This window comes from Mustela nigripes, chromosome 14, assembly GCF_022355385.1.
Source record: "Mustela nigripes isolate SB6536 chromosome 14, MUSNIG.SB6536, whole genome shotgun sequence".
In the NCBI taxonomy this organism is placed as follows: Eukaryota; Metazoa; Chordata; class Mammalia; order Carnivora; family Mustelidae; genus Mustela; species Mustela nigripes.
Window position 1 is genome coordinate 26,467,589 of NC_081570.1, and position 17,868 is coordinate 26,485,456.

General features: G+C 41.5%; 1 protein-coding gene across 2 annotated transcripts; it reads right to left on the minus strand.

The window, feature by feature from the left end:
* Positions 1-512: 512 nt before the first annotated feature.
* On the minus strand, positions 513-17,581 carry SFPQ (splicing factor proline and glutamine rich). 2 transcript variants are annotated; one of them, XM_059377220.1, is made up of 13 exons: positions 16,644-17,581; positions 15,739-15,927; positions 15,084-15,385; positions 14,889-14,984; positions 13,807-14,003; positions 13,619-13,703; positions 13,159-13,276; positions 12,769-12,817; positions 12,567-12,688; positions 6,970-10,149; positions 3,716-3,763; positions 1,965-2,051; positions 513-603 (listed from the first exon to the last, which is right to left on the minus strand). In XM_059377220.1, the coding sequence occupies exons 1-10, from the start codon at positions 17,448-17,450 to the stop codon at positions 10,012-10,014; spliced, it is 2,103 nt and encodes a 700-aa protein (XP_059233203.1). In that variant the 5' UTR covers positions 17,451-17,581; the 3' UTR covers positions 513-603; positions 1,965-2,051; positions 3,716-3,763; positions 6,970-10,011. The 2 variants fall into 2 exon arrangements, with proteins under 2 accessions (XP_059233203.1, XP_059233204.1); XM_059377221.1 differs by lacking the exon at positions 6,970-10,149.
* Between the last annotated feature and the right edge of the window lie 287 nt (positions 17,582-17,868).

Genomic DNA, 17,868 nt, shown 5'->3' on the forward strand with positions numbered 1-17,868 from the left:
CACACTGCTTATGAAATTCCAATTCATTTTAACTTCAAGAAATTGCTACTCAGGGTAACCCAAACATGATTATTTGGCAAGATGGAATACTAATTCAGTCTGTGCTTCTTTGTGAAGTAATGTCAATACTCTTTAACCGTCCTCTGACAATTATTTGGGGAAATACAAAAGCAGGATACAAAATGGCATTATGACTGAAGCCCAATCAAGGAGGGGCATGTAGTTATAATTGCTGTATTTTATTACATGCGGATTTTAGGAATAAAACCTATAAAGATTCAAGGCAATTATAAAATATTGATGGCTTAATCAGTTAAGTTAGGACAAGAGCAAGGAAGGGCCATCAGGCTGATCAGTAATTAATGTTGAAGCAGCTCGGCCAGAAAGCCCAAGTCCTGAATCACTATGTTCCATGCCCATGTCACCTAAAAACAAGGTGATGACATATAAAGAAAATATTACAAACAAAAAGTCCTACTTAAACACAAAATCCAAAACAAATAAAAGCACAATCTGATTTAAAAATATCTTTATTAACAATTAGGCTGCTCATTCCTCTTTGCCCTGTTCTTCATTGGTTTTCTGGACAGAGTTCACCTGATCCTGCCAATTAAAAGAAACAATTACTCCAAAAGATGTTAAGAATCAGAGTTGTCAAACACTCACCGTTTAGCACTAACCAAGTAAACCTTTTAATATCAAAGTAATACTAATCAACAAATGGGGTATTAACAGTATTTAATGATCATTAAGTATTGTTAATCTTAAGTATTAACAGTACTTACAGATCATTAAGTACTATATAGTTAAGGATTAAGATGCAGATTATTTTACCACCAGCCTTTGTCACCAGCTAGTTGATTCACCTTTAATTCCATTTATTAGAACTTTAGTTGCAACCATTGAGAAGGGAGATCTCTTAAGACACTCCACTACCTGCCACCTCCCCTAGGTTTAAAATCCAGTCAATTAACTTAACACTATTTCTACCTTACTCTTAAATGATTATGACAGCCCTTTAACTGAGCTATAATCTAACTATATCCATTTGTATTAGATGATGAGACAACAGGCTACTGTCTACCTACTATTTTTTTTATAAACTCTTGGCACGCAGCCCTGTCCCTTTGTTTACATACAGTCTATGACTGCTTTCCCAGCTACAACAGAACTGAGTTGCCCTTTAAAACTGCCAACCCTTCTAGGACATCATCAACTCTAGATGACCCCATCTTATAAGTATTTGATTAAAAAATAGACAATTTCCAATTTTCCAAACCTTCTCTTTTGCACAGTTCTATGTATATGGAGGCAAACAAACTCCTACAGAAAACTAAAGTCCCTTTTCTTTTTTTTAGAGAGATTTTATTTATTTGACAGAGACAGAGAGAGTAGGAACACAAGTAGTAGTGGGAGAAAGAGAAGTAGGCCTCCCACTGAGCAGGGAGCCCGACATGGGGCTTGATCCCAGGACCCTGAGATCTTGACCTGAGCTGAAGGCAGATGCTTCACGACTAAGCCACCCAGGCGCACCCCCCCTTTAAAAGATTTTATTTACTTGACAGAAACACAGCAGAAGAGGGAAATGAAGCAGGGGGAGTGGGAGACGGAGAAACAAGCTTCCCACTGAGCAGGAGCCCAAGATGGGGCTCAATATGGGGCTTAATCCCAGGACCCTAGAATCATGACCCGAGGCAGAGGCAGCCGCTAACGACTGAGCCACCCAGGCGTCCCTACAGTCCCTGTTTTTCTGAGGTTTGAGGCAAACCAACAACAATGCCTACAGCCTCAAGAGGGCTATTAAAAGGACTGTAAATATTTTTAGTAGTATAAAAACAACATTACTCCCTACAGTTATAACACAGAGTAAATTAAAATTAAATATTCACACACAAGTAATTATGTCTGTAACACCCAAGAGTTCTTCTGAAGGGAGTTTACAAAATAAGAAACATTCAACTTACCTAGATAGTTCCTCAGTCTTACAGGCTGTGGCTTTCCTTCTTGGTTCACATTGTGTGATGTCGTCTTGAGACTAATAGCTTATCCACCTATCATTAAAAATATCATCTTATTAAAATAACATGTATAGCATACTACATTTTCATTAACTATAGTGTGTACATCTTTTTCTCAAGATCACCAAGAGGCACATTTTTGGGCCCACCCAATCAGTGGTTTTTTCTTTTGTTTTGCTTTGTTATTGCTTAGAAAAGACCTGGTCTGCACTACAGTTAGTCTTCTAAATTTCCTCACACACACTCAGTATTTTCCTCCTATCCAAGACTGGACTATTCTCTAAGTAAAAGAGAATTTCTTTCTTTTGACAGAGATCACAAGTAGGCAGAGAGGCAGGCAGAGACGGGGGTGGGGTGGCGGTGGAGGTGGAGGTTGGGGGTGGAGCAGGCTCCCCGCTGAGCAGAGATCCCGAAGTGGGGTCGATCCCAGAACTCTGGGATCATGACCTGAGCCGAAGGCAGAGGCTTTAACCCACTGAGCCACCCAAACACCCCAATAAAAGAGAATCTTAAGGGAGATTCTGAATGGGTCAAGAGTGGAATTTAGAGTTCTAAAAATATGGCATTTTCCCACTAATTCAAGCTGGTTTCCCTTTACACAATCTTTTATCTCTATTATTTTTGGATTTATTTATTTATCTGACACAGAGAATGCACAAGCAGGGGGAGCAGCAGGCAGGAGAGAGAGAAGCAGGCTCCCCACTGAGGAAGGAGCCTAATGTGGGGCTCAATCCCAGGACCTGAAATCATGACCCAAGCCAAAGGCAGACATTTAACCAACCAAACCACCCAGGTGCCCCAATCCTGTACCTTTTCTTAAAACTGAAACATAAAACACACAACAGTCTATTAGGTTTAGGTATACAACACAGCTTCACCCATGTACCTTCTGTCAACTTGTCTACCGTCTTGACACTTTTATAAATAAAATAGTCCCCACTTTCTCAAGCTCACACACCCAATTTTTTTAAAAATTTACTTGAGAGACAGCGTAAGTGCATAAGAGAACATAAGCAGGGCGAGGCAGAGAGAGAGGGAGAAGCAGGCAGAGAGAGCCTGATGCAGGTCTTGAACTCAGGACCCCAGGATCATGACCTGAACCGTGGGCAGATACTTGACTGAGCCACCCAGATGCCCCCTGCATGTTGTTTTCAAAAACCAAAACACAGGGACGCCTGGGTGGCTTAGTGGGTTAAAGCCTCTGTCTTCGGCTCAGGTCATGATCCCAGGGTCCTGGGATCGATCCCCACATCCGGCTCTCCGCTCCGCGGGGAGCCTGCTTCCCTTCCTCTCTCTCTGCCTACTTGTGATCTAAGAAATAAATAAAATCTTAAAAAAAAAAACCAAAAACACATGGGTATTATCTCAGAAGTAAACATCTTAAAAAATCAAACACATTTGGGGCGCCTGGGTAGCTCAGCCATTAAGCGGCTGCCTTTGCTCAGGTCATGATCCCAGGGTCCTGGGATCAAGCCCCACACTGGGATCCCTACTCAGCAGGGAGTAGGGAGCTCCCACCACCCCCAACCCCACTTGTGTTTCCTCTCTTGCTGCGTGTCAAATAAATAAGATCTTAAAAACCAAAAACAAAACCCCAAACACGTCTCACCCCACATAGCTAAATCACATTGTTTAACCTTTGTTAACATATCACACTCAAAAGTCTTCTACAGGTTAGGACTTCTAAGGAAACTTACTTGAAGTGAGTGAGTACTCCAGTATCAGCCAACCTCAATCATTCTTACCTAAAGAATAATAAGAGAAAGTTAATATAAAAGACAAGGGTATAAAGGTTTGAAAATGCTAGTTAACTTTAAAATTTAGAGAGTAAAATTCCAGAGACAAAGATTAGGGGCAAGTTACAGCATTTAAAAACATTAAAAAAAAAAAAAAACCAAAAAAAGAAAAGAAAAAAGGAAAAAAAAAACCAAAAAAAGAAAACAGGAAGAAACTTGATGGGGGGAAAAAATCTAAAATTATTTTTATGTAAAGTAATAAAGTAGACAGCTCAATTCAAAGAATAAAAACTGTATCTTATTTAAAATACAAAAGCCTATCTGCTATTTTCACCAGTCTGAGCACAATCAAGTTTGACTGCAACCCAAAATATACTATCCCTTATGTGAAGGTATGTGACAACGTTTACCTTACCAAATGAGTTTTAACATCAGCTCTCTTTTCATATGAAAGCACGTACCCTGCTCCCCATTCAAGTATGTCTTCCGGTCTCAGGTGGACTGACCACCTGCAGCAGGAGTCCTCCAAGAGTGCCCTCCCCCATCCACAGTACACAACAATGCAGTTGTTATCCTGCAATCCTCTGTATTTGCCTCGTTCTTTCCCTCCAAGTCCTCACTGAGTTTTCAGTTAGGGCAGGGAAGCTAGGCCTTATTTGGGACAGCAAGGAACCTGAGTTTTTCTGAGGGAGAAAACATTCACCTTCACTATATATGCCTGGCAGGGCCACGGTGCACAAAAACCAGAAAGATCAGCCTTAATTCAAGTTCCAGGTTTTTCTTCCTCCCTGATTATCAGTTACTGCCAAGGGGATTAAAAAAAAAAGCTCCCTGTTGCACATGTACCATCCATAAGGGATACTATATCGTTTGCATTCTCCCCCATTCTCCAGATTATCCTATCCTGCATCCAGCCCCCTTCTCACCCTCCAAATAAAATCTTTTCAGCACTGGTGTTCAAAAGCAACATTTTTATGGTTGATGGTTTACCAACTGTGAGATTTCCACAGTTGAGTCTTAAAAATTGCCAATCATTATCTAGCAGCAATGACAGATGATTAGGAACAGTCAAATCCTCAGAATTCTTTCCCTAATAGGCAGCCATTTGAGAACTGCACTAGCTGACAGAACACTGAAACATTATCAGCTAAAGCCAAAACCAAATAAAGGCCCAGAACAAACATCCTGGCTCTCTCAAACCTGTCCAAAATCATTAAGGGAAAGGCAGTAAATGCAGGACTGTGGATCATGTCACTGCAGCTGACAATGATTAACAATAGGAGACATGCAACCCCCATTTAGGTTAAAAGTCCAAACTAGTCACACGCATCTCTTCTCTAGGGGAAAAAAATGAGACTATTATGCATTCTTTGTAGGTTTTGCAACCTGTGTGAAGAGCACCCATTCCATTTCTTTCATCTTTCAGAAAGCACCGGTATCTGTTCCAAGGGCCTAACAGTACGAAAATGCATTCTGGCATCACACCTCTGAACTTTAGACCATTCTCATTAAAAAGAATAATTTGGGTTTGTAACAAGAAAAGACTATGAAATACAATGCAAGCACCTCGGTATAGTGTTGTTACTGCAACCCATTTATTCCCAGCTTTTTGAGTGAGTGAGACCCTCTACACTAAGATTCACAAATTATAGCTACATACAAATCGAAACTAGTAAGAATCGACTTAAGTCACAGGTTTCTCATTTCAAAGTGCAAAAACCTATTCATCTTGAAATAAGCAGAAATGAAGCAAAATTAACCGCCCTCCCCAGTAATGTTCCTCAAGTCCATAGATTATAACAAGTACGTTCTCTCAAAATTGTTACTGGCTATTAGGAAATAAACCTGAGCTTTTATTTCTAAGCACTCGAATCACTAAATTACGGCAGCAAGTGTTGGCCACCGATTTAATGAATTATGCCACAGGAAAACCCCATCAGGGTTGTATGTCAATTTAGTGACACTCTCGTCACTAATACTGAGCATTATGTTTGCACTGCATTGTACTATCAATATAGAACTAAACTAGTCACCATTTGCTTTTTTAACAGGAGAGTCAAGTTATTTGCTTGAACAGACTACATATTAAGTACCAATTTGTCCCCACCTTGTGAATTGCTTGCCAAAGAACAAGCCATTTTTCTTGATAGAGTGGAAGAAAATTCTCAGTCATGAAGAGTTTTCACCGGCATTTATGCAAAGTAAACCGAACTTTCCAGTTACAGAGCAGAAAGCATTATACATGATAGCGGTTTCTCATGCATGCTATCTAAAAACCAGCTCAGAGACCAAAGTTAAGTTGAATTGAGGTCTGGAACAACAGTTGATGCAAAGCTTACAAAGCTTAAGTCCTAAGCAACAAAAGAAGGTGCTTTTGAAGACTTTTCTTTTTCTTGGGTGAACATTTTGGATTATATAACATCACATCCCTAAAGCTAATAAGGGAACCAAATTTGAAAAGCTACTCTGAACATGTGCAGTTATCCTACAGAATACGACGAAGGCTTAGGATTGGGAAATGATTCCCAACATGTATTCAACTGCAGGCAAATCAACATGCCACACCACTTTCCCCCAGGTTTAGAGCAGAGACATTTTTAGATAAGTCACATAACTTGAACTATACACATTAGATTCCCACCTAAGCCCACATTAGTAACAAAGGTATTCATTCCCATGAAGCCCATTAAAAAAAAAAAAAAAAAATTAAATCACATTACAAAAAAAAACTGTACTTTGTCTTAATTCACTCAACCTACAGAAATTACCGAGATTGCATTCTGAAATTGATATTGCTGACCTATGAGGTCAGTTTGCTACAACAGAGACTCAGTATCACAGGCTATACAGTCGTGTCAATATGCTTAAAAGCACTCTACTTCCCAAGTATGGTTTGATTCCCTCTCCCCCACACCACTGATATGCTCCAGGTTCTCTTCAGTTACAATGCAACTAAAGGAAACCACGCAACTGAATCAGACATACCAAAGAATCAAGTTTGCACTTTTTATCTGAGAACTGCAACAGCACTGAATTCTGCCTGACAAATTACAGCTCTAAGCCCAAACCCACGCAGTTTTGATAGAAACTAGCTTTACCATACAAGTGTTAGGTGCTGCACTGCAATTTCATTGTCAGAAGTGTGATGTCAGAATGCCCACGGAATAAAAGTACATAGCAAGTCACCAAGTTAGATTATATTGCTTGTTACCTACCTGTATGCAGTCGGCAATGAGAATCTTGGAGCAAGCAGGAATACTACATCCGGGTCCTAATGTCCATTGCCATTTGCGGTACTACGTTCCTCACAGTTACGCACTGCAGAAATGCTGGCTAAACGCAGTTATGTAGCAGGCCACTACTTTAATAGTGCATAATTGCAGTCCAAGAACACCAGAAAACATTCCGCCACAACAGAGTGGCGCCCAAGAAAAGCCAAGTATCTAAATTTTTGTCTGCCATAATATGCCACTTATAAAAAATTGCACAGGCGTACCGTTACAATTTCCCAAATTATTATCTGTTTATATTAGTGGTATAATACATCTATAAAGAGTGGTGGGGTTTATAGTACTTCTACTTAGGAGTTTAATTAGTGTTCTAAGTCAAGAGGATTAGGGTTTCACTGAATGTGAGCCATTGGGTTAATCTTAGAAGGTACCTACTAAATACACTGGGGTCTCTTAGAGAATGCAATTTCTTAAGATTAGGAGTAATTAGCTTAAAACGATCAGTGTTCCTCTTAACACAAAATTATGAGAGAAAGTAGAGGAGAGGAAATGGGGGCAGGTGGTTACTTTAAATGAGAAAAATGACTAAAATACTTCAAAGGTACTACACTCCCTTTCCCACCCCACATTTCATTATCAGCTTTTAGGAAATTCCTTTTTAAGATGATTTCAATTCACATTAGTCTAAAAACTATCATATGCATTCCAAGACTTATTGAAAGTCTATTTGAGTAGCTTACAACCCTTGGTACACTGCTGTTTCAGTGATTAAAGGCAAAACTTAGTTGGAACTAAGCAACATTATTTGCTAAACAACGTTTAGCAATTCTACAGCCCACAGTAAGGCTATCAAAGCCACAAACTTTCAGGAGATTATCCATTAAGCATCCTTCACCACTCTTCAAAGGTACAGTACTACAAAAGCTTATTTTAGGGGTCTGTGCCAGCATCCCTTATAAAGAAAGGCATGTAATCTGAAAAATAAACTGAAACATTAATTTTATAGGCAGATTTTCCCACTTCCCCACCAGCCCCCGCCCACACACATTCAAGTTCACCCTCTATGGGTGTCCCATGAACACCCCTTATGTTATCATTAGTGGAGTCCCTACCATACAATTCAATCAGATTGTAATGGATTCCTTTCAAATCCACACCCTTGTTTCCATACAGATAACCTCATACATATCACCAATTGATGACTTAGGACAAAACTTCCTTATTGATAGAATAGTGGTAGAACTACTACCCATTTCCAAATGTCTTGGTGAAGAAATGATGATTTTCTAAGGAGACTCTCTTCCTTAATTAGCACACCATGTACCTGTCAGTCACACAAGCAGAACTGGGTGACACGCCTATAATTATATTCCCCTAGTGTTTTACTTTTAGTATTATCCAGTCTCCTATGCACAAAGTGCTCAACTGTTTCAACAATAGGTTTCCCTTTGTACTCAGGCACAATACTAAACTTCAGCATTTTAACCAAGATTTGATTTAGAATTTTACTTTTGCCAATTAGCACCAAGAACAGAGGTGAAAAAGAGGAAGACACATTCCATAGTGAGAGCTCTGTAATGTACAAATTTGAATGGAAACGTAACTAAGAACAAGCCAAACCGTTCGTTACTTTACCTACTTTTAGGAAACTCTTCCTCTGCTAACATATATGCACTGGGAAAACAGGTTCCCGTTGTACTAACAGACAACAGTAACGATCTACTTTAATAAAAGTCAAAATGTCTTTCCTAATGGAAGGAGATTCAATGAAGTTGACAATCAACTGACAACACCATCGAAACACTCCAAAACTTTATGGTGGGAAGAAGGGCTATTTGTACTGTGTAGCATAAGCAACTCTCTCCAGAATTAGTGCTACATCGAAAGTAAACTATGGAAAAACATGTTAACAAATATTTTACAGTAAGAATTATTATCTGCAACCCTATTTGTCATTAACAGTCACCACTAGTTCTTAGACAAGAGAACAAGTAGATTGTTACAGTCCTACAGATTTTGCCCACCAGCAGTAGCACAAGGAGATGTAAAAAGTTACAGAGTACAAATGCATACATAGCTAAAGCTACTTTATGGTTACTACGCTTCTTACTTTCCAGTTGCATTTTTCAGACTAAACCCCATCTTCATAAATCACTTGAATACATGAAAAGGCTTCATGTTTAACAATCTTTAATTCAAATGTGAAAGTTCAATACAAGCCATATGTAGGGCTTGGGACTTGTTCTTTTAAAAACAAGAATGGAGAAATGCAACAGAATGATCTTTCCACTTTTTCTTCAGAAACTTTCAAGGAAAGGATAGATCATAGGGCCATAAAGATCCATTTAGTCATACCCACTTTCTCTCCCTACCAATAGTCTTTCACCCATTCCATCATCTTAATACACATTCCCGAAGGAAGATTTACAGTTCAGCTTGCTTACATAACCATTTAAAAATACTTAGCACCAGCTTGCTTCCTATAATGCCAAACAAATCAAATCATGAAACTACTTCAATATGCATTTCTTCTTTTTAAAACAAGGGGGTACTTGTTTGTAGAAAGCAATACTTAGCCTACAGATACATTTCCCAGAAACGGCAGGTGCCATTTGAAGGCCTAGACACGCTCATGCTTTCAAAGTGGAATACCTAGCCTAATGTGCATAGAAGCATGAATGGCAAAGTTGAAGATCGATATTATAACTATTTTTTCTATTTATTTGAAGCACAGTAAAAAAAAATTGGTACACTTTGGAAATTCAGTGGCACAAGGTACACTGCCATAACTTGAGGGACATTATACAGTTAAAAAAAAAGTAAATAAAAAGAAAAAAAAAATTCCCGTTTGAAACACTGCATTACATAATTTTACCTGCCCAAACAGACCATTTACAAATATTAGGTCAATAAACTGCTAACATCCATAAAAAGGTAGCTTTTTTACTAAAATGCAAGAATTTAAAAGATTGGTATCTAAACAAGAAAAGACAAAAACAAACTGGAATGAAAACCTAGGTATCACATCTAAAATCGGGGCTTTTTGTTTGGGCCTTCATACTCTTCTCTCCCTCTACCATATCCTGCTGGAGTTCCAGGCCCCATTCCTCTAGGACCCTGTCCACCCACAGGTCCCGCACCTCCCTGCCCAAAGCGCTCAGTACGCTATTGGAACAGTAAATTAACAGTTCATTATATGTAGTTGATGTCCATGTGTGTTAAGTAAATATTTTAGAAGGTTCCGTAGTCAACGTTCGTCGATACAATCACCAATGAGTCGATCCACAGGTACCGGGAACATAGAAAGGAAAAAAGGGTAATTTGAAAATTAGTTTACGATAATACATGCCTTGTGGTATGTTCCCACTTGAGCCATTCTCATACACCTGTTTCAAAGAATAGGTCTTCCCTGTAGTGCTAAAAAATTTAAGCATTAGTGCAGATGTGAAAACCCATTCCAAAATGAGTTTTAAGAAATTTCACATCAGATTAACCCACTGGAAAAGCTTGCAAACTTCTCACTTTCAAGGTCTGAACAGGAAATTTATTTTCCAAGTAAGCCTAACAAGCCCAACCAGACAGATTCAATGCACTCAATGAAGTGACAAAGACCTACTCACCAGTTAGTGGCATGAGCTGCGTAAGAAACCTTGTGCTTTTCAAGATCTTAAGACACATCTGCTAACTTGCAGAAATCTTAAAAGGTTCAAAGTTTTAATAAAATGCTACCAGACTACAAAAAGAAAAAGCATAAAAGACTAACAGATTTAGTCACTTAACCGGCACAGTAACTTCATTAAAAAGTATTGCCATATTCTCACAGGTATACCACCTTCAGAACCATCACTACATAACCAGAGACAATTATGTTCCCAGTAGTCTGTGTTGCTGCAAATTGACTGAATATACAGCCCACCCCCACACCGGCCCAGCTTTTTCTTCAGGTCTTTGAAAGTCCACTGGTTAGCTATGATTCCACGTTTTGGCTTTCTCCCAAACAACTAAACACCAAGCTCAAGTAACTGCAATAAAGCAGGATTTCATGATTCCACCTGGTTTTAAGTACTTCTAATCTGAGAAATCTATATTCCCCAAATAGAAAAACCCTATAGATATGCAAAGCACAGAAGCCTCAACTATCTTTCAAATTCCATTCAGAATAAATTACTGCGAGCATCACTCCAAAAATGCAGGGGGGGAGCATCAGGGTTTAACTGTTCCTATACATATTTCCAATAGGTTTCCTACTGAACACTATAGAACTACTTAAAAAACTAAACCTCAACCCTCTAAACTATTTCTCAAAATCCTAAAAATTTCAGGGTTTTAGCCCATTATGCTGTGTATCTCAAAAGCTCTAAGAAAATTTTTGGGTTTCACGATTAGGGTTTTCCCTATCTGTTACAAGGGACATACAAAGAACCTTAATTGTGGGAACATCACGTCAAATTAGTTTTACAAATCTGATACAGACCTACAATCTACCTTTCAGAAAAGCATATAAACCAAAATGTTACCCACAGTATTTTTTTAAAACTTAATTTAAAGAAAGCTAGTAACACTATATTTTAACCCAACCAGGTATTTATGATTCTAATTCTCAAAAAACCTTATGGAGATTTTAAATAGACTAGGCCCCATACTAAATCCTTATACTCCTATATGTAAAATGAATCTAATAAGCTTCGTGCTAACGCTTCCCTCCTTTGCCAAAAGTTTGCAGGTGAACCAATCAGATTCAGTTCAGTTGTGAAAATGCATTCTTCTCTAAACCCACCTCTAAATCCAATATTCAATTTTCCTACAATCTGTAAAGCCCTAACACAGCCACTCAGACCAACTCACTTGGTGGTTCTAAAGCATCCTGACAGGCTATCTGTACAGTTAAAATATGAAAGCATCAAGAAGGTTCAGATCAAATGCACACAACTAGTATGCTTAAAACTGTCAATGATTTTTGCTATCCTGTAGCAAAATAGAGATGTCAGTTTATTTTAGAAGGTGCACCTATTGACAGGCCCAACAAGTGGGAAACGACGAGTCAAAACAGTGAACAACTCCCTTTTCATGGGTAGAAACCACACCAAATATAGATCAAAGTCCTACACATCACTAGAACATGCCTAAAACTATAAACTACAAGTCTGATTCATACTTATGGCAAATATCAGCTTAATGAATGACAGTTTGCCATTTGATTACTCTCACTTGGATGTAGAATAATCAGGTACATCATCTAACATTTAGAATTTCAATTTGCCATGTGCTAGAGTGCAAAAGTACACAAGCAATATAATAGAAAGCACCTATGTCTATTTATTGCCAAAGAGAACTCCAACATACTACTGACAGCATTGACTTCTTGTTGGCAACCATTTCTGTTTAGGTTACCACACACTGAGTTCTTCTATGTTGCCAAAGTACTCCTCGAGATTATGATTTACGTGATAAGGGAACTAAAAAGAGGTCCAGTTACCTACTTAAAAAAGAAAAAAAAACCAAAAAACAAAAAACAAAACACACACACGTAAGTTGTGAAAAATGAGAATTTCCTTCGTACTACGTCATACAGGATACATTACCATGTCGCTTCCCATCATGGAACCACTCATGGTTGCTGGTGGGACTCCAGGATTAGCTTCATAACCTATGCCACCTCCACCACCTAGAGGTGGAAATTTCTGGCCTCCTGAACCATAGGGATCTAGGAAACAAAAATGCTGGTTACAACTCAACCAGGACACTGCTCTCTAATGGTACTGCTAATTTGATTTTCCTGCTTACCTCCCATGTTCATTGCTCCTCCACCACCCATTCTCATGTCTCTTTCTCTCTGCAAGAAAAAGAAATAAAAATGAACCCTTTCATACACCTGTACTATACCAAAAAATTTCCAAAACTTAAAAATCAGTTAAGACTACACGTAAAACCAGTATTCTGAAACCAAATGTTGAGAACTCAATTATCAGAAAACCTGTAAGGCTTCTTCCCAATCAGTGAAATCTTTAGGCCCAGCCAAGAAAATAAAACTTAAAAGTGTATTAATCATAATAACACACTCGTATAAAGAACGGCCGTCAAGTAAAAATGTCATTTATTTGAGCAAAGTTTCATTTGAGGTACCTCCAAGTTTTGTAGACAACTCCAATTACATTTCAAAAGAATTTTACTTACTGGATCCATGTAGCCCATCCGGCTATAACTTTCCTCTCTTTGGCGTCTCATTTGTTCTTCCATTTCACGCTGACGAATCATCATCTCTTCTTCCCTTCTACGTCGTTCTTCTTCTTGCCTGGAAATATTCACCAAGCATATAAACTAAAGTGTCATATGCATCTTTTAAAAGCCAATTTAAAGAAAGCTAGTAATGTGCCTCAGAGCTTTATTTACGAAGTCTAGATTACAGCAAACACACATGAAAGCGTGGAGTGTAGAAGAGACTTAGAAGCATTCTGGCAAAGAAAACAGGCGTCATCAATCAAAACCTTACATTCTACTCCAACTTTGTGTTAAACCAACACTGACCAGTATGTAACCTCCCTGTTACATCAGACTCGCCTGCAAAATTTAGGCCCATCTTTCCCTCTGAATGTTAATCCAGAAGCAAAGGCTTATTAGCTTAACAAAATTTTACCTTAGTTGCATTTCTTTACGTTTCTGCATTTCTTGATTGTGAAGTTCTTCCATGCGTCTTAATTCTTCCTGGCGTCTCATCAGATCTGAACATTAGAAAATTGTTTTGAATTCACATCAATGGGACTATAAAAAAATTTCAAGAACCAACTGATCCCATCAGTGATATTTACACAAAAGGGTCTTTACCTTGACGCAGAAGATTTGCCTGATGCTCATGATAGGCATCTTCCATTTCACTTTCCAATTTGTCTTTTGCATCTTTCATGTTTTTTTCAACTTGTTCCCTTTGCTGTTTTTCCATTTCATCCAGGGATTTCCAACGCTGAGAATATTCATACTCAAATGTGCCATGTTGGGCAAAACGAGGAGGCGTTTCTCTCTCCCTGACAGTATTTAAACATGAACCAGTTTGTGACACACGCAAGAGATACTACCTGATTGCCCTAAAAACAGACGTCCCCCCGGCCTATCACATGTAAGAAATCCCAAAAGGGAACAGCCCCCTTGGTTCATGTAAAACAGCCTACATTAAAAATGGCATGTTCCAGGGCCAGCTGCTTGGCTCATTCTGAGTCTTGATTTTGGCTCAGGCCATCAGAGTGAGCCCTGCCTCAGCAGAAGTCTACTTAAGATTCTCTCCTTCTACTCCCACCCACAACCACGCCACATGTACCTGGCCGTGCTAATAAACAAATCTTCACAAAGTAATAAATAACAGATCCCAGGACAATAAATCCTGGGAAATAAATCCCACCTTCCTCATTTCCTAATTTTATTTCCTCTACCCAAATTCCTATTCAAGGACTTTTTTTTAAAAGATTTTATTTATTTATTTGTCAGAGAGACAGCACAAGCAGGCAGAGGCAGAGAGAGAAGCAGGCTCCCTGCTGGACAGGGAGCCCCATGCGGGACTCGATCCCAGAACACGGGGATCATAACCTGAGCGAAAGGCAGCAGCTTAATCTACTGAGCCACCCAGGCATCCCTCAAGAGCTGTTTTTTTAATCCTTAAAAAGACAGGTATTCATCATGCAGTTGTTCAAAGGCCAAACAAAACTGCATATAAAACATTAAGCAACAAACATTAAGCATTTGACTATCTCTGCTTCAAAACCTCTAAACTTCCTGACCCTTATATTTCTACCAAGCACATGCATTTCAAAGAATTTCTCATTCTCTAAACAAAACTGAAAAACTACTACAAGTTCTCATCTGCAATTAAAAATTGCTCAGATAAAAAAAAATTGCTCAGATTAAATCAATCTTACTTTTGATACATTGGATTCTTCTGTGCAAGTTTTTCAGGAAGGCCATCTTCATCATCTAATTGTTCAAGTGGTTCCACAATGACTGGACGAGGAGTTCTAGTAACAGAAATGGTTCCATCTTAACTGCTTTCAGTTTTATCCCAACTTCCTCATCCAAGTTAATAAATAAAAATTATTGTAAGCATATGAACTTACGTTGTCAGTAAGAAAACACCTTCACTGCATCTTTCAAAGGCTTTTCTTGCTGCTGGTTTAGAAGCAAATTCAACAATGCCTTTCCCTGTAGATCTCCCACGATCATCCACAATTACAACAGCCCTTTCAATAGGACCAAATTGGCTAAAGGCTTCTTCCAACAGTTCATTGGAAACGTAAGGTGAAAGATTTCGAACGGAGAGAGCGGCAGCGTGTGTGGCAAAACGAACCCGAAGCTGTCTACCTCTCATGGGTGTATCATCAAGTTCAGCTTTGGCAATTTCAGCCAATGCCCTAGATTCCTGAAAGTATCAGACATACTCATGTTAACATAACTTCAACATCAGTTAACATCCACTCCAGAACGGTCAAAAGCTTAACTCCCTTCCCTTTCTCCAGCTTAGCTCAAGATCCGCAGGCAGCTCTCCCTGACACCACCCAGGGTAGGTAAAGGTCTTACCCACCCACTCCTGTCTTTTCTTAGTACCAACAATTATTCATAATACAAATGCACCTTTTTTGTAAATAACGATGAAAATTTTAAAGACCAACTTACTGCTGTTGGCTTGAACACTAGAGTTTGCAGTAGCAAAAAAACAAGGGAAAACCCCTGAAAACCCCTCTAAATCCACATTAAAAAAGAAAAAAAACTCACAAGTTTAATAAACCCAAATCCTTTGCCTTTATTGATAAAAACTTCTCCTGGTTCTCCATATTTAGCGAAAAGTCTTTTGAATTCATCCTCTGTGATATCAGCAGGTAGATTCCCAACAAACAACCGACAACGCTGAGTGTAAGTTTTCTCTCCAGGCCTCCTCAAGAGAGACAAGTTGGCTTTAAATCCCTAATGAAAAAGGAAGGAAATTTTCAGAAACCAATGAATGACCTTAACAGGTAGAAAAATCCAGTAATAATGTTCGCTTTCCCAGACTGGGTAATACCACCAATCGGGTTGCTTTTCTGTTCCATTTACAGTCAAAGTCAAGATTCCGTATCATAGGGATTTCCAACGTATTAACTATCATCAAATAGCCCAAACCATCCAAAACACTCGAAAATAGACCTATAGCCCTCTCCAAACTCGACTCAACACAATCAACATCAGCTGTATATATTAAGTATTCCTGGCAAACCTAAATCGTAGCATTAACACATTAAGTTAAAATGGCCACCGACTATTAAGTGAAAAAAAGGATGCGATGAAAATCCTATCACCGGTACCTTTGTGCCTGCGCTTTTAAGGTCTCCCCAACCTGGCCAACCCTGCATTTCACGCTCTACTCCGTCCCCAGGATCCTCTGGTTTTAACAGGGCCGAGCACAGCTTCTCAGCGCTGCCTCCTCAGGCCACCCACCCTCGGTCCTCAGCCAGCCGGGAGACTAGCCTGGGGCCAGGAAGAGGACCCACGCCTTCCGCCCCACACTCCGGCAGCGGCCCCGCCCTCCACCGCCCGCGCGCACGCGCCTTCCGGTCTCCGACAAAATGGAGGCCGGGAAGGGAAAGAGGAGGGGGCCGCCGCCATCTTAGAGAAGCCGACGCGTAGCTCCGGGAGACACTCACCTCTGAGTCGGAGATCTTCTCCTCGCTGCGGCCGCCTGGCCCGCCAGGCGGGGGGCCCTGGTGGTGCTGTTGGTGGTAGGGCGGGTGGTGCTGCCGACCTCCGCGGGGCTCCCCGCCGCCTCGGTGCGGCGGCTTGGGGTGGCCGCCAGGAGTGCTTAGGCCCGGGCCACCGCCGGGCTTCGGCCCGCCTGGCATTTTGCCGCCCTTCGGGCCTCCGGGTCCTGGGCCCTGCTTAGGCCCAGGGCCTGGGCCCCCTGTGGGTGGAGGCGGCGGGCCCCCGGTCTGAGGCGGGGTGGTGGGGACCCCGCTGCTCGGCGGCGCGGGCGGGGGCGCCCCGGGGGGCGCCGAGGTGACAGCGGGCGGCGGGGTCGGGGTGGGGCCCGGCCCCGTAGGGGCCCCGGAGGTCGGAGGAGTGGCAGGCGGTGCCGAGCCCGAGGCCGGCGGAGCGCTGCCCACTCCGGGAGCCGGGCCGGGTCCCTGAGGAACGACGGGCTTGGACGAGTCCTGTGGCGGCGGCGGCTGCTGATGCGGCGGCTGATGCGGTGGCGGCTGAAGCGGCGGCGGCTGCTGTGGTGGCGGCTGTTGCGGCGGTGGCTGCTGCTGTTGCTGATGCGGAGGCGGTGGCGGGATCGGGGGCTTGGGACCACCCTGGCCCGGGCCGGGCCCCATGGGTCCGCGGTTCTGATTGAGGCCCATGCCGGGTGGCGGGGAGCGGAAGTCGTGGAGGCCGCCGCGGCCGCCGCCTCCTCCGCGCCGGTGGAAGCCGCCACCGCCACCGCCACGGCTCCGGAACCGGTCCCGAGACATGTCTGTGATCAAGGGGCGGTCGAGGCAGAAGCGGAGAAGACGCTCAGGGAACGTGGAGGCCACCTTGCTTCGCACAAGATGGCGGATGACACAGGCGGCGCGCCGCCTTTGTCCTCGTCTTATATAGACCAGCTGGTATGGCCCCGCCTACTTCTCGATCGGTAGCTCCAATAGCCAATTGCAAGTACGGTACTTGATGACACTAAGTTACGGAGCGCTTATCTTTCCGATTGGCTTCCGGATGAGAGGAGGGAGGTGTAGGGGGAGGGGCTGAAGTTTCCAGTTGGCCAATGAGCGGAAAAGGAGTTGGCTGTAGGCCACTGTGATTTGCTGTGAGAAATTTGAATGGGTTCGCCAGAGCAATTTTCCCTGATAGCCAGGGCCCTATCAGCTCCTGGGGAGAGATGTTAGAGGACCC